Source organism: Carcharodon carcharias, chromosome 33 (assembly GCF_017639515.1).
Source record: "Carcharodon carcharias isolate sCarCar2 chromosome 33, sCarCar2.pri, whole genome shotgun sequence".
Classification (NCBI taxonomy): domain Eukaryota; kingdom Metazoa; phylum Chordata; class Chondrichthyes; order Lamniformes; family Lamnidae; genus Carcharodon; species Carcharodon carcharias.
The window spans coordinates 12147443-12171739 of NC_054499.1; the positions used below are offsets into that span (position 1 = coordinate 12147443).

Here is a 24297-nt window from a genome sequence, read left to right on the forward strand (position 1 = left end):
TCTCATGCACCTTGTTATGCATGTAACCTTTGTATTTTAATTTAGTTTCTTTTAATAAGCATATATACATCAGACTGAGGTTACCTCTGGTCTCTAACTGGATTTACGATGAATTACTCAGACCTGTTTTAAACTCTAGATGTGTATTATAATCAGAATTTCCATCTGATTATGTGTCACCTGATTTCACAACAACTCCTCCCTTTTTTTAAAAATGTATATATCCTGCATCTGTGTTCCTGGACACTCAGTGTGTCAAGTGTTGCTACAGTTGGAGATCTACATTTCTCCCACCATCAAAATGACTACCTACAAAGTCACTATCAAGACTGGGGAAGCTCTGTTTGCGGGAGCCTGGAGTTATGTGTACTGTACCCTGATTGGAGAGAGGGGAAACAGCCACAAAACCAAAGTGAACAGATGGTTCTTTGGTGCCCTGGGCCAGGGATCTGTAAGTATATATATTGGCAGAGACATTGATTGAGGGAGGACTCGCTGCTCTTCTTCAAAATAGTGCCCTGGGATCTTTTAATTTCACCTGAGCAGGGAGATGGGGGCTTTGGTTTAACATCTCACCTGAAAGACAGCACTCCCTCAGTCCTGTAGTGAACCCGGATCCTTGATGTCACTCACTCAGCCAGCTGCAACATATGCTACAGTACTGAGAAAGACCAATTAAAAATCTACTTTCTTCTCTTACAATGCTAAACATAATTCATATTAATGATTGTGGCAATTCAATCTTAGTAACCTATTCCAATATGTATGCTAATCCTGAACTTTTGCCTTTGATTCTCTCGCCTATTTCTCCTCTCAAATTTTGTTCAGTGTTGGAAAGTCCGATCTCCTTTGAAGAATTGTGATCTGCATCAGTGGTTTTCAAACTTTAACTGTCAGAAGGAACCTGTAAACATGAACAATCACCAGGAGCTTTCTTGCCCCAGCTTATATGGTGTGAGCTACCCATAAGAAAGCTTGCAGAAATCATGTTTCTTTTCTTTTTAAATATACCAGCATCAAGTAAAACATGCTTGTAATTCAATAAATATCGAAATCTGGTGATCCCAGAGATCTCGGGAGATCCCCTTACAGAGCCAGTAACAGGACCAAAATTTCAAGGCCAGTATTCTGTCAAACACTGTTGTCTGTTTACTGATATCTATCTCTAATAATTACAGCTGAGTTTCTTAGTTAGTAAAGCACATCCCAAAGAAAGTTTGAACTGTGGAAAACAGTGAGGAGGTTAGTAACAGACTTCTGGAGGACGTCGTCTGGAGAAATGGCCAGACACATGACAGATTCAATTTAATGCAGAGAATTATGAAGTGAAGCTATTTGGAAGGATAAGTGGCAAGTTAAGTTCACCTCAGGCAATGACCATTTACAATAAGAGAGAATCTAACCATGTTCCCTTGATATTCAACAGCATTTCTATCTCTGAACCCCCACACCATCAACATCCTGGGGGTTACCATTGACCAGAAACTGGATATAAATACTGTGGCTACAAGAGCAGGTCAGAGGCTGGGAATTCTGCGGAGAGTAACTCACCTCCTGACTCTCCAAAGCCTGCCCACCATCTTCAAGGCACAAGTCAGGAATATGATGCAATACTCACCACTTGCCTGGATGAGTTCAACTCCAGCAATACTCAAGAAGCTTGACACCATACAGAACAAAGTAGGCTTTTGACTGACATCACAGTCACTACCTAAAATGTTCATTCCCTTCACCACCAAAGCACAGTGGCAGCAGTGTGTACCTCACACAAGATACACTGCAGCAACTGGCCAAGGTTCCTTCAACAGCACCTTCCAATCTCGCAACCTCTACCACCTCAGGAGGCGAGATCCACATTTAAATATTTTAATGAGATCATGTGTTGTTATAAAAATAAATATTTTGTTGCTTTCTTGAGTAGAAATGAAGTCAGCCAATGATTCAATCACTTTATTCCTGAACTTTAGCATGAGGACCAATTTACAGCAATACAGGATGCTGTATTGCAACTGCATACAACCAGACTTTACACACTGTCAATGGATCCTGTAAGTGGCAGTGTCCTTTTGGAGCATTTTATGTTTTCAAATTTCATCCTGACAGCTTAATTCTCAAACACACCAACAGTTGCCAGCCTGATCTCTCTACCTCTCTTTTTCTCTCTCTTTCTCTCTGACTGTTGCTAAGCAAGGTCACTTCTTTCTCATGAATCAACAGCTTGCTTCAGACTTTATCTCCATTTAACATCCAACCCTGGCTAGTCAGGTTTCTTCCCAGGAAACCCAGCAGATAAAGGTAGACAAGGACTGCTGAATGGATGAGGTAAATACCTTTCCAGCACTGCTTGTGGGCCAAGAGAAGCAGCCACCCAAGCTAATCTACTTCTCTCTCCTGTAATCAGAGCCAAACTCATGATTGGATACCAGCCCCATGATCAGAACCCTCTGCCCTGAGATTGTAGCCTCCCAGCCCCCACAACAGAACCCCTCACCTCAATTCCCCTGAATTCTTCTTTACCCATTGCAGTTTAACAAACCTTCATGATCTAATTTAATTTCCAGGTGATTCAGCATGAAATCACCAGTGACCAGGACCTTGGAACCATTCATTTTGTAGAGCTGACAGTATCTCCATTCTTCGTAAAAGATTACTGGTTCTGCTGTTCCGTGACAGTGGAGAACCCCGAGGGAAACTCTTTCCAATTCCCCTGCTATAAGTGGCTGGCTGACTGCACCATACGCCTCCGGGAAGGAACAGGTAAAATGGCAAAGCCAAGGGTCACTGAGGAATAGCAAAGCTGACCTGCAGCATTAACTTGTATTCATGCAGAGCCTTCACCCAAAGCACGTTAGAGTCAATGAAGCAATTTTGGAGTGTAATGTTGGAATGTAAGAAATAGGGCAGCCATTTTACACAGAATAAGTTCCCACAAACGCCAATGAGAGAATGAGCAGATAAGCTTTCATTTATCGATTCAGATCAAGGGATAAATAACGGCCAGGTTACCAGGGAGAGCTGCCCTGCTTTCCTTCAAAATAGTGCCATGGGATCTCTCACACCGTCATGCCACAGCTTTGGTTTAATGGGGGGCCTGGGGGATGGGTGCAGATGGTGCCAGCACCAGAGTCCAGGGGTTGGTAGGGATGGGGCCCAGGCTCGGTGTTTTAAACCGAGTTTCTCATTGTCCTTCAGACAAGCTTCAGACCTGAAGACCAGCTTTAAATCAAACTCAAAACTGTCAGTTCCAATTTTTTTTAAAGCCAGTCTGTCAGGTTAATTTCACTGGGTTGCTGTGCTGCTGCTGCTTCTGAACTTTGAAAAACCCGCTAGAGAACCACGAAGCTGCCTGAATGTCAACAGCAGCAGTGCAGCAACTGAGAGTGTTCCTGGTTAAAAAAATGATACGTGAAATCTCAGATTATTTTAGAACCAATTGGATGCTGGCAGGGGAGGGGGTTGGGGTTGTGGGAGGAGGGAGGGGGTGTATTGGAGGGGTTTGGGGGTGTGGTTGGGAGGAGGTTGGAAAAGTTGGGGGGAGTTGGTAGGGAAGTTGGAGATGTGGGCTGGGGAAAGTTTGGGGGATGTTGGTGGGGAAGTTGGGGATGCGAGGTGGGGTAGATGGGGGAGAGGTTGGCCGGGTGGAGTTGGTGGGGGGGAGTTTGGGGAAATCAGTTAGGGGTGGGATGGGGGGGAGTTAGAAGTGGTTGTGGGCCAGGGTGGGTGTGGGTGTGGGTAGGCTGGGGGAGTGTGGTGGAGAGAGGTTGGTGTTGGGTGGGATAGAAAATTTTAATACAAAACAAAAACAGAATTACCTGGAAAAACTCAGCAGGTCTGGCAGCATCGGCGGAGAAGAAAAGAGTTGACGTTTCGAGTCCTCATGACCCTTCGACAGAACTTGAGTTCGAGTCCAAGAAAGAGTTGAAATATAAGCTGGTTTAAGGTGTGTGTGTGGGTTTTTTAGACAATTTTAATGTTTGGAACCACAAAATTAAATACGTTACACTTCTCAAAATTCTCTTTTGAAATTAAACCAGCATATAAATAGCATTCTGACTTGTCATTATACCCTAAAGCAGACACAATTCTGATGAAATGCCATGTTGACTTGAGAACCTTGGGTCTCTGAAAAATAAATGTATGAAACTAAAAACGAGGAGTGATGCAAAGCAGGGTGTTGACTCATTGGGAACATAGGAACAGGAGTGGGCCATTCAGCCCATCGAGCCTGCTCCGCCATTCAATTAGATCATGGCTGATCATCTACCTCAATGCCACCTGCCTGCACTATCTCCATATCCCATTATGTCATTAGTCTCCAGCAATCTACTGATTTCTGTCTTGAACATGCTCAATGATTGAACTTAATTGTGATATTTGTAATATAGAATTGCAATATTTCCAAATTTGCTGATGACACCAAACTGGGTGGAAATGTAAGTTGTGTGGGGGATGCAAGGAGGCTTCAAGAGGACTTGAACAGGCTAAGTGAATGGGCTAGAACATGGCCGGTGGAATATAATGTGAATAAGTGTGGAGTTATTCACTTTGGTGGGGAAAACAGAAAAGCAGACTATTTCTTAAATGGTGAGAGGTTGGGATGTGCGAGTGCCCAAAGGGACCTGGGTGTCCTTGTTTATGAGTCGCTAAAAACTAGCAGGCAGGTGCAACAAGCAATTATGGAGGAAAATGATATGTTAGCCTTCCTCATGTGGGAATTTGAATGCAGGAGTAAGGAAGTCTTGTTGCAGTTATATAGAGCTTTGGTGAGACCTCCCCTGGAGTATTGACTCACTATTGCCTATTTGTTTAGTTTTGCAAAGTCTGGAAATGAAATCACTATTTGTCACTGAGAGATTACTTAAAGAAAGGTTTTACAAATCTCTGCTCCATCCTAGGTTCACCCCACCCTGCACCATCCTGTTTAAAATCTAGCAGAAGGTGGGATGAAAATTTCTCTGAGGACGGGGATTCCTGATCATCCATTGTAACTTGTCCTTCTGTCTGCTTACCTATTATCCCACTCTCTCTTGGTGCTTTTATGAGTTTTTTGAGGAATGAAATATCATGATGAAGTTGCACTGCATTGTAGATATTGAAAATATATTGTAGTGAGAAGCTACAACCAGTAGGGTGTTCAGACTTGGTGATCAAAAAAACACAGATACAATTGTGAACCATTCAGTCTTTATCCTCTGGCCTCTTAAAAGTTGTTACACAGAGACACCTGAGGGCTCCAATACTTCTCACAACAGTGAAGACCTATTTTGTTCAATCATTCCACTTTGTTGCTCATGAGTCATTTGATTTTTATACCCTTTAAGATTATTGATGAAATAGAATCCAATTACACTCCTTCTATGAAATAATTATATTCTTTAATATCTTGCACCCAGGCAGGAGAAAGTCTTCTAATTCTTCTATAGAGTGGAAACAATCTTGTGCAGTTTATCTGGGTTGCAAGTATTGAATCTTCCCGAAAAATGAAGTTACTGATACCATGTCCATATGGTGCAATGTGCAGAACATTTAATGAGGCAGAGGCAGCCACCGAAATCAGTGCTATCCCCTGCACAGTGTTATAAATAACTAATGGGATATTTTCCTGGCAAATTAACAGTATTGCATGATGCTGTTATGGTCAAATTTGTGCTTTCTGGTTTGTGTTATGATACGGTAGGAGATATTTGCCAGTCTTACCAAAGGGTAACTTGGCCAGGCTATCACAATAATTTTGCAATTTGTATTTATTACGAGAAAATATGTACATTGAAGTCAGAAGTAAAGAGCCCACGATTACCGTTAAACATTTTAAATATTAAATTAAAACATTTATTAATAAAAGGCAAAGTAAAGTTACACACACAAGATTACAGTTACATAGTTAAACTTAGTCTTATAATAATTCCCAAATGATTTCTATTTAATTAGACTCCTAACTACATACAGTTTTAGGCAACAGTCCAAATAGATTCTTAATCTATAAAACATCCAGCAAGATTACCACAAGCACTCACTGTCAATATAAGGGAGGTATTTCACAGCTTCTCTCTCCCTCTCACTCAACAATAGAACTCCAAGGCTTTTAACAAAACCTCGCACTCTGGGCCAGTTGTAAAATATCGTATCATGTCCCTTTGAAAATAAAACAACCTCTTTGATGATGCAAACCTCGCAGTCTGACCATCTTTAGTTTAATTAAATTAGTCACACATACACAAATATACACACACAAGTCTGCTTCAGTATCCCACAGTAATTTTAGAAAAAAAGTGAAATTTCCTTTACATTTGTTTAATAGTCATGGTGGGATCACCTATCAGGTGCTCACAAACTAATACTGCATTATATTGTTGCTGCTCTTAATATTAATGACTCATGCTACATATATATCAGGCAAAATTTGTAACCAGATGCCAACAATGGGCATTATTCTTTTACTAGGACCTTTTGGTGATTTTTTTTATTTGTTCATGGAATGTGGGCATTACTGGGTAGGCCAACATTTGTTGCCCATCCCTCGTTGCAGTTGTTCAGTGGGCACTTAAGAGTCAACCACATTGTTGTGGGTCAGGGAGTCACCAGCAGATTTCCTTCCCAAAAGACATTAGTGAACCAGATGGGTTTTTACAACAATTGACATTAGTTCCATGGTCATCATTAGACATTTCCACCATCTGCTGTGGTGGGATTTGAACCCAGGTCCCCAGAGAATTACCCTAGGTCTCTGGATTACTTATCCAGCAACAATACCACTATGCCATCATCTTCACATGCTTGCTTAGTGATTGATTAGTGAATCATGAAAGGTGAAAAATTATCATGCATGATTGAGGGGGTGGGGTTAAAGTGGGGGGAGGGGTGTGGAAGAAGGGCCCAGAAACAGGAGCAGCACCCCAGCCCATGATTTCTCTCCCTGGCCCTGGTTTAATGTCTTATGTGATAGGTGGCACCTTTCAGGCCAAATCTTCAATTTTGAGCACATTACTGGACATTTTCTTCACACCAGCCAAGGCTACAGGTTAAGCTCCTGTGCCCAAAGTGTAATCTAAAAAATGGATCAGCATTGCCTGTCAAAATTCAGTGCTGTCAATCCCCTCAGGTAGCAGTATGGATGCACTTGTACATTTAGTTAGTGTTCCATTGTTTGACTGAATCACAAAATCAGCGTTTATAAATACAGCCCATTCTGAACCCGTGATTAGATTCAGCCTGTGTTCATTCTCAGTATCTAATTATTCTTTCCATAATCAATCTAAACCCCTGGTTTAGATTTCAATTTGTAACTCGATCCCAGGTATCTATGATTCTAAATATATAAACCTTCAAAGTCCTCGATCAGATTCCAACCTGTAACTCAACCTCAGACATCACATTCTGTACTCAATTCTGGAATGTTCTGTTGCAGCTAAAAGAGCCTGTGATGATTGGTTGCCCATATTTCAGTCCCAACGCCAGGATGAACTGCGGGAGAGACAGCAGCTCTACAGGTAATCCCAGATACCTCAGCTTTCTGTATGGAGAGGCTCTGGGTCACACAGCTATGGCAGTGAGACTGTTAGCTAATATTCTGACCAGGTGTCTACCTGATGAAGCCGTGGAACATGAATGTCCCAAGGGGACTGTGGGTGCTCCACATGCACCTCTCTTTGTCCAGACTGAAGGAAAAGTCACTTTTCACAGTTAACAAACAGACAAGTTCCAAAAGACATTCAGCACTCAAAAAGTTAATTCTGTACCCTTTCATTTCGATGATGTCTGCCAGAAACAGTGACAGTGACCTGTTTTGCTGTGATTTATTGCAGTTCTTTCCAGAATCTTCACAAGTTAATCGACATTTTTGAAAAACTGCCAAGTATCACATGAGATTCACGGCACAGAAACCAGCCTAACTGGTTTCTGCTGATCATGCTTCATACAAACCTCCTCTCACCCACCAATTAACCCCATCAACATATCCTTTTATTCCTTTCTCTCTCATGTGTTTGTCCAACCTTCCCCTTAAATGCATCCAGGCTATTCACCTCAACTGTTCAACAACAACTTATGTTAATTTGGCGCCTCTAATGTAATGAAACGTCCTTAATGACTCCACTCTCTGGGTGAGCAAGTTTCTCTTGGTTCCTCAATTGGATTTATCATGACTGTCTTACATTTGTGGGCCTGTAGTTATGGTCTCCTCTACGGGTGAAAACAACCTCTGCCCTAGCTATCAAACCCTTTTATAATCTTAAAAACCTTTATCAGGTCATCCCTCAATCTTCTCTTTTCTAGAGAAAAGTGTCCCAGGTTAAACATCAGATTAACCCTCTCATTCATTTATTCTACCTGCTATTTTCTGTTTCCAACCTTGGAGGTGTCCTGCACTCTCAGTCTTAACTCAATATTAAACCAATCTTGTGAGTGTATTCATTCAAATTTGGTGAAGTGCATTCATATAAGGATCTCTTGTCATAAGCCATGTTCTCTGAAGCTCTTTCCTTAGAAAAGCAGTCTCTGACCCAGAGACCAGCACCCAATGGCTCCCAGGAAGAAAGTGACCCAAAGGAGAGAGAGAAGGACGTCTTAAATACAGGCAAACACATTGAAAGCTTAATGGCTGAACGGCCGTGGGAGCTTTGTTGTCAGAGGTGTTCAGGGTGTAGAATGTGTAACTGCAGAGAGATGAATGGAGGGACTGGGTGGGATGTGACTTTGCTGGGTGGCTGATGTCAGCAGAAATCAGAGCTTGAGAACTCTGACCTTACGTTGAAGAAACAATGTCCGGAATGTCCCCTCAGTAATTCCAGTTCCCTGTGAATCCCAGAGTGTATTTCAATTCAATTTTAAATCTTCATAGGTACAACCAAATCCAATTGAAAGATTTTAACTTTCACCCAGACTTGTCTTTCTCTCGCAATCTAACAGGGGCCTGTCTTTGTATTTTAGGTGGAAACTCTGGGCCCCCAATCTGCCAAGGTGTATTGATGCTGAGTCAGTGGATGACCTCCTTGTGGATTTGAGGTTTAGTTCCGAGAAAGAACGAAATTTCAAAATATCCATGGCAACAGCGTACGTATCACATTGGTAGCTGTGAAATGCCATCTGAACAAAGATCTATCAATCAATCTCAGAGTTAAAATCAGCAATTGCTGTTTGCAGAATAGAGTTCCAAAGTTCTTCCAATGCCCCGCCAAAAGCTCCGGCACTAATTTTTAGACTGTGCCCCCTAGTCCTAGACTGTGACTGGTCTACTGTGCTGAACTTAGCTTTGGAATCAACATTAATTAGTCCTGACTGTTGTTTTGTGTAGTTGGTGGGCACAGGACAAAGGCAAGAATGCCAAATTTCAAACGATCACAATCCTGAGTGCACTAATAGCTACAGTAACTGTCATAAAAGTATAATAATTCTCATAATATTATTGTGATTTATTGTAAAAGTAGGTTAATAGTGGGGTTTGGATAGTTTCTGGGTGTGTGTCTGTCTGTGGGATTTAATTGAGTTGGGGCAGCTGGTCTGGAGGCTTTGACTCATCAAAAGAAGCTAGGTTTGAAATGCTAAATATGTAAACATGGCTGAAGTTTTTGAATGTGAGGCGAGGAGAATTTGCATTTTTAGATAAATCAGGGTAGTTTGAATTTCAAAGAGATGGTAGGATGCTACACCTAGCCAGAGAAGCTAGGCCAAGCAGTGTGTTTATTTTTCCCAAGGGTTACTGATAATGTTAGCACCATGCAAAGATTTATATGATGAGGAAGGTAAAGTTCCAAAGACATATGGGAACAATACAATTTGCAATAAAAAGGAGAAACATGTATAAGGGAGAAGAGGCTTTGTGTCAGAGATGGAAGGCATTGTAAGATCTACCAGAAGTGTGAAAAGCCTCCAGTATTTGTGCATTAAGCTGCTGTCTACAGAAACAGAAGCTGGGGAAAGCCACTTTGAATTCTACTGCCCAGGATATTGTGTTAACTGGCTGGAATCTATTTAAAACGGACTTGTTACTATTGAATTAAGGGCATGCATCAAATAAATACAAATTGCAAAACCGTTGTGATAGCAGGGTTGAATTTCCCTCATGGATCCGATCCACTTGGCACATATCACCTGCTGCATCATAACACTAACAAAAGAATTTAAGATAATCAGTCGAGCTCATAACCTGGCTCATTTACACTTGCTGGAAGTGACATGCATTCATACTCAGGCACCCATATTCTACAAACAAAAGGGACGGGATTTTGAGGTCATTGGGCGGGCGCAGCGGGTGGGTTGGGAGCGGTCGGGAAATGGTCACCACTCGTGATCGGCCTCTGACCACGATTTCACATTGACAGGCCAATTAAGGCCCACCCAGCGTGGAATGTGGCTCCACAGTGGTCGGGAAGGGCTGACTGGGGCAAGGTCTTGTCAGCCATTAGGTGCAATGGCGACCTGACGGCCAGTTTAAAAGCGGCCCAGGCAGCCCCAGGAAGGCTACCATGGAAGGATGTCTCCTGTGCATCCCCAAACTAAAGTTATGGAGTTGAGTGTGGCTGGACACGGCAGGCGGGCGGGCAGGCCAAGTGGGCACTCGGCCCCCGGCTTTTCCGACGAATGCTTCGCCATCGTCCTGGAGGAGGTGGTCTCTTGTCCCCAGAGATGGGAGGAAGAGGTCACCTCACCTCACCAAGAGGTATGGGAGGATGTGGCAGCCCAGGTGAGCAGACAGGATGTGAAGCGGCGCACATGGGTGCAGTGACGGAAGCGCTTCAATGACCTGCTGCGCTCAGGAAGAGTGAGTACCGTGTTGGCATCGGTCAGTGTGCAGAAGTGTTAAGGTGTGGCCATTCCCTTGAGGGCCTCAGGGGCATTAAGAGTCTGAGTGCCAACTGTCAATGACGCTGGAGCTGGCCAAAGGGGTGAGCCCTGGCTGCTTGGACTGAGTACCTTGCAGCTCGAGGGCCACAACTCAGATGTGCCCTGGGAGGTGTTCCTCAGCTGGGGTTGGCCAGGCTGTAATGGCACTGCAGGTAGAGAGTGGACGAATCAATGCTGCTCTGTTCTTTCAGGAGAAGACAAACCATAACCAGAGCAGCAACCTCCTGCTGCTCAGCAGGTTTGAGCAAGAAGCCCTGAAACTTGAGAGCCGGCACACTCCCCGTGCAACGTGGGGGTGCCAGACAAAGGTAAGAGTGCAGTGCACAGAGGTGAGAGTTTTAGATTGTGCAACCATTCTAGTGTGGTGTCTTCATTGATGTGAGCCTCGAACCTGGAGTCTCCATTGATCATTGGAAGACAATGGCACCATTGTCTCACCAGGGTGCCCGGTATGCACAGCAACAGTGTGATGACTTTAACTAATGACATGCTCTTGTTGTCTCTTTTAGGTTCGCCAGCAGGTGTTCACTCTGCGGGCCCTGAAGGGTCACCCCTGACACTGGAGGACCACCGAGCTTCTGTTACACCTGCTTCACACCTGCTCCCTGAAGCAGGCACCAGCACAGATACCAGTACCTCGATGGGCATTAGATCGGCGGCTAGTATCTTGGCGCACATTGGTGAGGGCTTTACACTTGTTTGAGGTGCAGGCGGAGACAGAGAGTGCCCAGGGCACCGGCAGTAGGAGGGCTGCTGGAGACTAGGACGATGCTCAGTCGAAGGCAGATGATGGGCCTCTGGAGTCGTCCATTAGGCAGCAGGTGCTGGGTGTCCAGCAGGATGTGCGGGAGGATCTGGTGGAGATCTGTGAGGGTCTGTGTGCCATGGTCCCCATTATGGAGGAGTCCATGAGGATCATGAGCACTGCATTAACCCTCATGGCTGAGTGCACTGCCTCCTCCATTGAGAGAGTGGCGTCTCTCATGGAGAGGCAGCTCCAGGGACAGAATCAGGGGTTCCTGGGGCTGCACTCAGACCTGCAAGTCCTCACACAGGCACTGAACTCAGGTGGTCAGTGCCTGTGGGGCAGATGGATGATACTGGCACCCAGCATCCCAGTTAAGTGCCCATCCATCAATACTGAGCAGGGAGGTCCAAAGCGACCTCACATTGGCACACAAGCTGCTTGTTGTCTCTGCGGGCTCCTCTTAGGGCAGTTTAGATGATGGCAGCAGCTCCTCCGCCCCTCTACCAGTGACCAAGGGTGAGGCTGCGATGACTGGGGAGATGCCAGTCCTGGCACTGCCCGCTCCCTCCCGGGCAGGGCCAGCGCTGTCTCCACTGGCCAGAGGACGATCGCCAAGGTCATCAAGTCCAACAAGACAGCAGAGTCAGCAAGCTGCCTCCAATGCCGGTGCCAACGAAGGGGGCACCAAGTTGTAGCACTCACAAGTGTAAGTTGGAGGCATCATGAGCACAAGAGGGACAGGACACGGGTGATTTTATGTTTATTTATGTTTACTTTATCTATACTGGGCTGGGAATGAAGACCAGAGAAGTTTATGTAAATAGATTGGAATTGTCAAAATGAGATAGATTTTGTTTTTGTCTTCATGGCCTGAGTGTGCTTCACCTTTTTATTTTATGGATGCAGGGTACACCAGTATGTAATGCTGGATGTAAGTGGCTTTGAATTTCATTGCACAAGCACTGCATGTTCTTAATGTTCAAATGAAAGGGTTCTTTCAGACATCCAGGATGACGACAGCAGCTCTGGCATGCCGTTGAAGCTGATTTTTGGTAGCCTAGCTGAAGGAGCTTTGGATCAAGGCGTCCCTGGTGTCCTTGCTTCCCTAGAGGTTACCGAGGTCTCCCTCCATGCCCTCAGCGTTCTCCTCATCGCGGTCCTTTTCTGACTCACTACTGGACTCATCATCTGTGGCCTGTGCAGCTGGGTCATGACCCTATTCCTTCAGAGGGCACCCCCTTGCCAGTACCAGATTTTGGAGAGTGCAGCATGCAACCACTATCAATGACACCCACTCTGGGGGTAATGTAGTACACCCCCTAAATGGTCCAGGCATTGGAAGCTCATCTTGAGAAGAACTATGGTCCCCTTTTGGAGACATGATTCATATTGTAACACTTCTCTGCCTCTGTTCTTGGGTGGCGGAGAGGCAACACAGCCCTCGTCACCCACCAGCCATCCATCGAGTCGGGCTGGATCATTGAAGAGCCTCAGCACCTGGGAGTGTCTCAGGATGTAAGCATCATGGGACCTGCCAGGGTACCTTGCACAGACTTGCAGAATCAGCATCCTGTGATCACACACTATCTGTACGTTCATGGAGTGGAATCCCTTCCTGTTGACGAAGGCACCCGGCTGAGCCATTGGTCCCTTGATGGCCATATGTGTGCCGTCAATTGTACCCTGGACGTGGGGGAAGCCAGCAATCACTGCAAAGCCTCTGGCTCACTCAGCTTGGCTGGCCTCATCTGTACATTAAAGAATAAAGGTCAGTACCTGCCTGAACAGAGCTTCTGTCACCAACTTGATGCAACTGTGGATAGCTGATTGTGGAGTCTACGCACAGATCCCCCACTGACCCCTGGAAAGAGCCAGAGGTATGGATGTTAAGGGCCATTTTGACCTTCAGAGCCACTGGCATGAGGTGTCCACTCACACAGTCAGAGCTGATCTCAGGCCCAATTATCTGACAAATGGAGGTCACTGTCCCCTTGAGAGGCAGAGCCTCCTTCAGCGTTGCACCTCAGACACATTGAGGTAGCTGCATCGCCGCCTGTAAACCCTGGCAGCAGGCATCTTCTGTGGCCCCCTCTGCCTTGGACTTCCTGCTGGCCCTGCGGTCCTTGTGCCTGTACCTCTCCTCCCACAGGTCCCTCCCCTGGAAGCTGCATTGGGACAACTGGCCTCTCTTTCTCCTCAGTGGAAGTGCCACCAGTGGAGACCACAATCCTCATTACCAGGGTAACAGAAGGCTGTCTGATACCTGGAATGGTCCACACGGTCAGAATCCTCCAGGGGCCATGCGGATACCAAGGAGTCCTGAAATAAAACCTGGAAATGCAAAGAATGAAGCCCTGAACAGAGATGAAGCTGCCAAGTACCAACAAGTCACCAGCAGCAAACTATCTACCAAACTCCTCACTACTCACACTGGCAATACTGCTGACCATTTTTATCCCACCCTTGGATGAGGTTTTTGAAAACGTCGGCTGGTCACTTTCCGGTTTTGCCCGATTGATGAGCGCAAAATCAATTGGACAGTTAATGGCCTCAAGTGGCCTGTTAATTAATGGCAGGCGCGGCTCTGGCTCCCGCTTGTGCCTGCAGAGAGAAATATCGCACGACTGCGCGATGATGTCGGGACACTCGCCCGACGCCATTGTGCGCTATTTTACACCCCATCGGGTCAGGCACGCGCCAGCCCGTGGGATGTAAAGTCCTGCCCAGGGAATATGTTCAAGCCTTGCACCTTTTTTGAATTACCTGGGTGCTTGGGGGCCCTGCTGCTTCCGCCATGCTAACAGCTCAGCCAATCAGATTTGACTTGGCAACAGTTTCCTCCTGCGGTATAAATTGTTGTGATTGCTTGAAATTTGGCATTTTTTGCGTTTGTCCTGATGAGTGCAAGATGAAAAGCTTCAGCAACATTTCCCTTCTCGGCAATATTCAAAGCTAGGGGGTCAGCATTAATAGTCTGAGGATTCACTCACTGTTCAGAGAGTGAGAAAGGCCACAGTCTTTGTATAATGGCCCTCCCTTTGTGTGTTTATTTCTTTAGCTTTGGAGTCTTGCAAGTGAAGAGGTTTGTGAACATGTTTGGAGAATCGTGGACAACCATTGAAAACTTTGATAACATTTTTTGGAAAGTCAAAAGTTCCATTGCAGGTAATAAGTCAACAATTAGGAAGGGGGTGATTGGGTTCCGAATCAAATACAGCCCCACGAAAATATCAACAATGCAATATTTATCACCCTGGGGAGACCATCTAGAGGGAAAGATTCATTTTAAACATTCGTATAGCTTGGTACACCCCAAAGCTCTTTACAGCCATTGAAGTACTTTTGAAATATCATCACAGTTGTAATGTAGGAAACACAGCAGCTAACCTGCGCACAGCAAGATCCCACCAACAACAATGTGAGAGTAACGAGATCATTTTTTATTGATGTTGCTTGAGGGGTACATGTGTTGGCCCAGAACACCAGCAACAACCCCCATCCTCTTCTTTAAATAGTGTCCTTCTACAACCACCTGAGAGGGCAGTTGGGGCCTCAGTTTAATAACTCAGACAGCGTTTAATCCAGATGTCTTTGCCCGCACCATCTCCCCCCCCACCTTACTTTTCTTTCCTGCTCTTCTAACGGTCATGAGGAAATTCTCCTGTGCAGGGATTACCCGGCTCTGTGATGTTACTCCAGATTGGCTTTAAGTTAATGTTAACCCGATCTATGTGATTCCAAATGCTAATTTTTCCATTTTTTTTCTCTCCCAGTATATGTCAGGGAACACTGGATGGAGGACTGGCTTTTCGGATACCAGTTCCTGAATGGCTTCAACCCAGTCCTGATACAGAAATGTGGCAAAATGCCAGTGAATTTTCCCGTGACAGATGCCATGGTCAGGAATTCTCTTGGCTGCTCCACCCTGGAACAGGAAATGAAGGTCCAGTTGAAATTTAACCTTTCACCCTGCGAGCCAGAGGTCAAACTGGGACATGGGCAATCCCAGGGTCATTCTGTGCAGTTTCTGAGGGAATTTGTTTCAGTGAAGGATATTGGTGTTGGTATTTTTCAGAAAGGAGGTGTTGCAAAATCAGTAGCCGTTGTACACACAAACAAACAAAATAGAAGCGGAAGTAGGCCATCCGACCCCTCAAGCCTGCTCCACCATTCAATAAGATCATGGCTGATCGGTTTGTGTTTTAAGTTACAAATTCCCATCTATCCCCAATAACCTCTGATTCCTCTGCCTAACTAGAATCTATCTCCCTCTGCCTTAAAAATATTCAGTGACCCCACCTCCACCGCCTTCTGAGGCAGAGAGTTCAAAAGTCGCACAACTCTCTGAGAGAAAAAAAAATTCTCCTCATGTCTGTCCTAAAAGGGCAACCCCTAATTTTAACGCAGTGCCTCCTAGTTCTGGACTCACCCACAAGAGGAAACATCCTTTCTACATCCAGCTTGTCAAGACCATTCAGGGTCTGATATACCTTAATCAAGTCATCCCTCACTTTTTAAAATTCCAGTATAAACAAGCCCAGCTGTCCAACCTATCCTCACAAGACAACCTGTTCTTTCCAGGTATCAATCTAGTCAGCCTCCTTTGAACTGTCTCCAACTCATTTACACCCTTCCTTAAATAAGGAGACCAAAACACAGTATTTGAGATGCGGTCTCACCCATGCCCTGTATAACTGAAGCATAACATCTTTACTTTTATGTTCAATTTCTCTCATAATATAGGATAGCATTCCATGAACCTTCTTGATTACATGCTGTACCAGCTTACTAACTTTTTGTGACTCATGCACAAGGACACCTAGATCCCCCCTCACCTTGGAATTCTGCGGTCGTTCTCCATTTAAGTAATACTCTGCTTTTTTATACTTCCTGTCAAAGTGAACTTCACATTTTCTTACATTATACTCCATAAGACAGATTTTTGCCCTCTCACTCAACTTAATCTATATCCATCTGCAACCTCCTTATGTCTTCTTCACAACATACTTTCCCACCTATCTTTTTGTCGTCTGCAAATTTAGCTTGACTCCCCTCATCTAAGTCATTTATATAAATTGTAAAAAGTTGAGGCCCCAGCATAGACCTCTGCGGGACTCCACTTGTCACATCCTGCCAATCAGACAAAGACCCATTTATGCATACTCTTTGTTTTCTGCCAGCCAGCCAACCAATCTTCTATCCAGGTTAACATGTTACCCTCTATACTATGTGCTTTTATTTTCCTCAATAACTTTTGATGTGGCACCTTATCAAATGCCTTCTGGAAATCCAAGGTACAGTATGTCTACAGGGTCCCCTCTGTCCACCGCACATGTTATTCCTTCAAAAAACTCCAATAAATTGGTTAAACATGATTTTCCTTTCATAAAACTATGCTGACTCTTCCTGATTACCTTGAGCATTTCTAACTGCCCAGCCAAACCTCCTTAATGATCAACTCTAACACCTTACCCAAGTCAAGTTAACTGGCCTATAGTTTCCTGTTTTCTGCCCCTGTCCCTTCTTGAATAGAGGGGTTATATTTGCTACTTTCCAGTCTGATGGAACCTTTCCAGAATATAGGGAGTTTTCGAAAATTAACACTAGTACATCTATGACCTCATTAGCCACCTGTTTTAAGAACCTAGGATGAAGTCCATCTGGGGCCAAAGCTTATCAGCCTACAGCTCCATCAGTTTGCTCAGTACTCCTCCCCTAGTGATTGTAATTTCACCAACTTCCTCTCTCCCCTCCACTTCCCGTTTTATAGTTATTAAAGGGTCATATATACCCCATCCAGGGGTATTCACTATTTAGGAAGGACAGACAAAAAGGAAAAGGCGATGGAGTTGCATTGCTGGTTAAAGAGGAAATTAACGAAATAGTGAGGAAAGATATTAGCTCTGACGATGTGGAATCTGTATGGGTAGAGCTGAGAAACACTAAGGGGCAAAAAACGTTAGTGGGGGTTGTATATAGACTCCCAAATTGTAGGGGTGATGTTGGGAATGGCATTAAACAGGAAATTAGAGACGCATGTAATAAAGGAACATCTGTAATTATGGGTGACTTTAATCTGCATGTAGATTGGACAAATCAAATCAGTAACAATATCGTAGAGGAGGAATTCCTGGAGCGTATATGGGATGGTTGTCTGGACCAATACATTGAGGAACTAACTAGGGAACAGGCCACCCTAGACTGGGTATTGTGTAATGAGAAAGGAATAATTGGCAATCTAGTTGTGCAAGGCCCCTTGGGGATGAGTGACCATAATATGATAGAGTTTTTCATCAAGATGGAGGGTGATGTAGTTGATTCTGAGACTAGGGTCCTGAATCTTAATAAAGGAAACTACGATGGCTTGAGGTGCGAATTGGCTATGATGGATTGGGAAATGTTACTTAAGGGGATGACAGTGGATAGTCAATGGCAAACATTCAAAGAGCAGATGGGTGAACTGCAACAATTGTTTATTCCTGTCTGGTGCAAAAGTAAAACAGGAAAGGTGGCCAAACCATGGCTTAAGGGAAATTAGAGATAATATTAGATTCAAGGAAGAGGCATACAAATTGGCTAAAAAAAAACAGACCTGAGGACAGGGAGCAGTTTAGAATTCAGCAAAGGAGGACCAAGGGATTGATTAAGAAGGAGAAAATATACGTACGAGAGTAAGTTTGCAGAGAACATAAAAACTGACTGTAAAAGTTTCTATGGGTATGTGAAGAGAAAAAGATTAGTGAAGACAAGCATAGGTCCCTTACAGTCAGAAACAGGGGAGTTTATAATGGGGAACAAAAGAATGGCTGACCAGCTAAATACATACTTTGGTTCTATCTTCACAAAGGAGGACACAAATAACATACCAGAAATGTTGGGGAATACAGGATTTAGTGAGAGGGAGGAACTGTAAGAAATCAGTATTTGTAGGGAAATGGTGTTGGGGAAATTGATGGGATTGAAAGCCGATAAATCCCCAGGGCCTGATAATATACACCCCAGAGTACTTAAGGAAGTGGCCCTAGAAATAGTTGATGCATTGGTGGTCATCTTCCGAGATTCTAAAGACTCTGGAATGGTTCCTACAGATTGGAGGGTAGCTAATGTAACACCATTATTTAAAAAGGCAGGTAGAGAGTAAACAGGGAATTATAGATCATTCAGCCTGACGTCAGTAGTGGAGAAAATTCTAGAATCCATTATAAAAGATTTAATAGCTGAGCACTTGGAAACAGTGGCAGAATCAGACAGAGTCAGCACGGATTTACAAAAGGGAAATCATGCTTGACAAATCTACTGGAATTTTTCGAGCATGTAACTAGTAGAGTTGATGACAGGGAGTCAGTGGATGTGATTTATTTGGACTCGACAAAGTCCCACGTAAGAGATTAGCAATGTGCAACAAGACCTGGGTGTCCTCGTACACCAGTTGCTGAAGGTAAGCATGCAGGTGCAGCAGACGGTAAAGAAGGCAAATGGTATGTTGGCCTTCACAGCGAGAGGATTCGAGTACAGGAGCAGGATGTCTTGCTGCAATTATACAGGGCCTTGGTGAGACCATACCTGGAATATTTTCTGCAGTTTTGGTCTCCTTATCTGAGGAAGTATGTCCTTGCTATAGAGGGAGTGCAGCGAAGGTTTACCAGACCTACTCCTGGGATGGCGGCACTGACATATGAGGATAGATTGAGTTGGTTAGTATTATATTCGCTGGAGTTCAGAAGAATGAAGGGGGAATCTCATAGAAACCTATAAAATTCTAACGGGCCTAGACAGAGTAGATGCAGGAAGGATGCTCCCGATGGTGAGGGGAATCCAGAACTAGGGGTCACAGTCTGAGGATATGGGGTAGACCATTTAGGACTGAGATGAGGAGAAATTTCTTCACCCAGAGAGTGGTAAGCCTGTGGAATTCATTACCACAGAAAGTAGTTGAGGCCAAAACATTCAATGTTTTCAAGAGGAAGTTAGATGTAGCTCTTGGGGTGAAAGGGATCAAAGGATATGGGGAGAAAGCGGAAGCAGGCTATTGAGTTGGATGATCAGCCATGATCATGATGAATGGCGGAGCAGACTCAAAGGGCCGAATAGCCTGTTCCTGCTCCTATTTTCTATGTTTCTACGTTCCTATGTTTACTAGATTGTTTTTTGTATCCTCTATAGTAAAGGCAGAAGCAAAATATTTGAGTATTGCTGAGAAAAGAGACATGTCTAAACTTTTCATCTTTCACTCATCAGGGCACTTGCAAGAATATCTGTACAAGGGGAAAACAACAATTTATACTGTATGAGAAGAAAGTGTTGATTGGTTGGCAAGTGGGCTCTGATTGGTAGAGGCATTGCCATGGAGAATGCACCAATTGGTGGTGACTGACAGTTAACTGCCAAGCATTGTTTGAAATTTAAACAGGCAACTTGACCCTGATTGATCAAGGCATTGCCCTGATGAATGAGTCAGCGAATGGCTGTCATTTATTTTGTTTAGCTGAAATAGTCACATTGTATGTACATTTTCTTTCTGCCTGCAAAGAACAGGGCCCTGCGTATTAACATATGTAGATTCCAGTACACACAAATGTGTACAAATGTACCACAGGCGAGCCCGACTGACAATCTTAAATTGGTTGTCAGCGTAATTCTTAGCACACTGAGGATTATTCAGCAAATATTGTCCAATCACATCTAATATTGGAAGCTGTGTTTTGAGCTTTGCGAGCACGGGCTGGTTAGCTACGGTCTGTATCCTGACTGTTGTGAACAGCAGCTGGGACATGCTGTTTGATATGGTCTGCCAGTCTTTAGCCTGCTCATGGGTTTGCGTGATATACAGCCCAAAATGATCTGATCAGGGTAGCCATTACCCCACAGGATGTCTTTGATGTGTCCTATTTTGGCATCAAGCTTGCAAGGTGAGCAAATGGCTAGGGGCCTACTTACAAGGTTGCCGATAAGACCAATCTTATAGCGCATGGAACTGTAAGAATCTCAATGTGTACATTGACCAGTGAAGGTAGGCTTGAGGTAGACCATGGTAGAGAATCCACTGGCAGATTTCTCAACTAGTACCTCAAGGAAGGGGAAGTTCATTTGACTGCTCCACTTCATTGGTGAATTTGAGTGCAGGATGGAGCCAATTAAGGCATGTAAAGCAATTATTACAGGCAGCTGCGGATTTAAATATAGCAAAAATATCATCTACATATCGCAAACATGCAAGGGGTAGGAGATTAGGTGTCATTCCATCAAAGACACGTTTCTCATGGAACCCAACAAAGATGTTTTTGAGAACGGGGTCTAGAGGGATTCCATGGCAACACTAGCTATTTGGGCATACATGGTGTCATTAAAACTCAACTCAACTGCACGAATGCCGAGTTCATAAGTTCAATGAATACTGATTCAAGCAATGGTGGCAGGTCTAGATCCCTGTATATAGTGCTGCAGTGAAAATATCTATGGCTTCCTTAAATTGTTGAATTTGCTAGCAATAAGTTAGCCAATGAGCACATGGTCACAGCATTGCTATCGATAGCCTTCCTAAATGTGAAGGAGTCCTTCACCTTGTATGTGGAAAACTTGGTCAAAGCTGGTTGTAACAATTCACCCAACCATTTGGCCAATTCATTTTGCGCAGAAACAGTCATAGATAAGATGGAGTGTAAAGGGACATCACTTTTATGTGTCTTGGGCAGCCCATACATAAGCAGAGGCAGCAAACTGTGAGAACTAACCCTGTCATATATTTCACATGGCAGCTCATCACTCTTACACAAGTCCGGCAAGTGTTTTTTTAGCTTAGTTTCAGCAAGGCTGTCCAGTCATGTTGAGTGGCAGGTCCGATGGAGGTGAATTTGGACCTGTCATTAAGAATTGCGTGCATTTTGTTGATATGTTCATGTTTGTTAAGGATGACTATTCCTGTCTCTTTGTTGGGTTGACTGATGTGAATGTCTGGGTCGGTCTAAAGGCCTCGCAATGCTGTAAGACATTCGCATTGCATGTGAAAGTTGGACAGATTGTTTGGAATCCCGTAACATGCATGCGTTAGATCAGCTAGACGCGCTTTCAAGTATTCAGCATCTTCAGTGGACACTGGTTTCTGTCTGCAAAGAACAATGAATCATAGCGAACGGCAGCTGGGGCATGCTGTTCGAAACGGGCAGGGTATAGATCATACACAACCAGCCCATGCTTGCAGAACTCAAAAAAGTGTCCAGTATTAGATGTGATTCCGCGACTGGACAATATTTACTGAATAATCCTCAGCGTGCTAAGAATTACACTGACAACCAATTTAAGGTTGCCAATCAGGCTCACATTATGGTGCATTTGAGTGCACTGGAAGCTACGTACATTAATTCACAGGGCCCTGTTCTTTGCAGGCGTAAAGAACATGTACACACATTGTGCTTGTTTCAGCTAAACAAAATAAATGACGGCCACTCACTGACTCATTCCTCGGGGCAATGCCTTGACCAATTAGGGTCAAGCTGTCTGGTTTAAATTTTAAACAATGCTTGGCAGTTAACTGTCAGACAACATCAGTGGTGCATCCTCCATGGTTGTCAAGTGGCATTACCAATCAGCACTCTCTTCACATACAGTATAAATTGTTGTCTTCCCCTTACATTGGTATTCTTGCGAGTGCCCTGCTAACTGCAAAACGAAAAGCTTCGACATGTCTCTTTTTTCAATAATACCAAGTTCTGTATTACGAAGCAAAATGTTTGTTCACTTCATCAACTATTTCCTTATAATCTACTCTTATGTCCCCATTTTCACCCTCTAGAGGACCAACACTCACTTTACCTACTCTTTTCCTATTTAAATACCTGTAGAAACTCTTGCTATCCATTTTTACATTTCTAGCTAGCTTCCTCTCCAACTCTAATTTCTTTCTCCAGATTAACCTTTTAGTCATTTGCTGCTATTCTTTATATTCTGACCAATCAACTGACCTGCCATTCATCTTTGCGTAGTTATATACTTTTTCCTTAAGTTTGATGTTTTCCCTAACTTCTTTAGTTAACCATGGATGGTGGGTCCTCCTTTTACAATTTTTCTTTATAGTAGGAATATACTTAATCTGAGTATTCTGAAATATCCCCTTAAATGTCTGCCACTGCTTTTCTACTGATCTATCCCCTAGCCTAGTATCCCAGTTCACTGCAGCTAGCTCAGCTTTCATGTCCACATAGTTGCCCTTATTTAAGTTTAAGATACTAGTCTTAGACCCACTCTTCTCCCTTTCAAACTGGATGTAAAACTCAATCATATTGTGGCCGTTGCCTTTAATCTGAGGTCAATAATTAATCTTGTCACATTACATAATACCAAATCTAATATAACCTGCTCTCTGGTTGGTTCCAGAACATGCTGCTTTAAGAAACTAACTCGAAAGCATTCTATGAACTATTCACCCAGGCTACTACTGCCAATCTGATTTTTTCCAGTTTAAAATCACCCATGATTATTGCCGTGTCTTTATCACAAGCACCCAATATTTCTTCTTGTATAGTTTGTCCTACATTGTGGTTACTGTCAGGGCCTGTAGACCACTCTCATTAGTGACTTCTTTCCCCTACTATTACTCATCTCCACACAAACTGATTCTACACCCTGATCTCCTCAACCAAGGTCACCTATAACTATTGCACTAATGCCATCCTTGATTGACAGTGCTCCTCCTCCACCTTTACGTAGCTTCCTATTCTTCCTGAATGTCATATGCCCCTCAATATTCAGGATCGAATCCTTGTAATGTTGCAGCCAGGTCTCCTTAATGGCTATCAGATCATATTTATTTACGTCATATTTACTTCAGATACAGAGCCTTAGGCCTGAATTTTCTGTTTGTCAGTTGGGTGGGCCAGACCAACTCGGCAGCAGGCAGGCGGCTGATTACCGCTGGAGAAATGGGCTGCGCCACCATTTTCCGCGGGCAGGCCAATTAAGGCCTGGCCAGAGGGTTAATAACTCCCGTGGAGAACGGGAATGTAGTCACGGGGGTGGGCAGCCTCAGACTGCCTGTTCCAAAGGGGAGCCAGCATCCTGTGTAAAGAGTGGCCAGGCAGCCTGCTTGAGGCAGTGCACCATAGCCACTAGTGGAGAGAGGGAGGGAGGAACGAGTGGACAGCAGCATGAGCAGGAGGAGGGGGAGGTGTCAGGCTGCAGGAGAGGCCAGCGGGGGGCCACTGTGCCCCCTGATTTTCAGATAGCCATGTGGTTATGGTACTGGGTTTGTAACCCCAAGATCAAGAGTTCAAATCTCACAATGGCAAACTATGAAACAATGTAACTTCATCTGAATAGGAACAGATGGAAACGTGTTTGTACTCGAAAGAGTTACATGCTTTGCTGTCTTCCTGCAAGAGGTGTCTATCTGTCGGCACATTCTGTATCCGGAGAATAGGAGGAGGAGGGCCCCCCCATGTCACCAGCCAGGTGTGGAAGGAGGTGGGTGACGCTGTAAGTGCCCATGATGATGTGTGGCGCACTGGCACCCAGTGCAGGAAAAGATTCAATGATTTGCTGCGCTCTGGACGGGTGAGTACCATGTCAGTCTTGGCCATTTGACCCAGAAGGCAGCCTTAGCCTTTGAGCCCCCACCATGTCTTGCTGTTGTTACTACATAGGGCATCTGGCACACGCTAGGTGGGCAAATGGGTACTGCCCATGCTTACATCAGCCTTAGTGGTTGAGGAGAATAA

General features: G+C 44.3%; 1 protein-coding gene across 2 annotated transcripts in view; it reads left to right on the plus strand.

Annotated features, from left to right (window-relative positions):
• The first annotated feature begins 232 nt into the window (after positions 1–232).
• LOC121272295 (polyunsaturated fatty acid 5-lipoxygenase-like) overlaps positions 233–24297 on the plus strand; it is a 38548-nt gene continuing 14483 nt past the window's right edge. Inside the window, exons 1-6 of one of the 2 annotated variants that reach the window (XM_041178872.1) lie at positions 233–451; positions 2562–2757; positions 7406–7487; positions 8926–9048; positions 14646–14752; positions 15361–15530. In XM_041178872.1, the coding sequence (XP_041034806.1) occupies positions 302–451; positions 2562–2757; positions 7406–7487; positions 8926–9048; positions 14646–14752; positions 15361–15530 (828 nt within the window). In that variant the 5' untranslated portion in view covers positions 233–301. Of the gene's footprint in view, positions 452–2561; positions 2758–7405; positions 7488–7992; positions 8100–8925; positions 9049–14645; positions 14753–15360; positions 15531–24297 lie in introns of those variants that run through there. The other variant, XM_041178873.1, reaches the window with a different exon arrangement.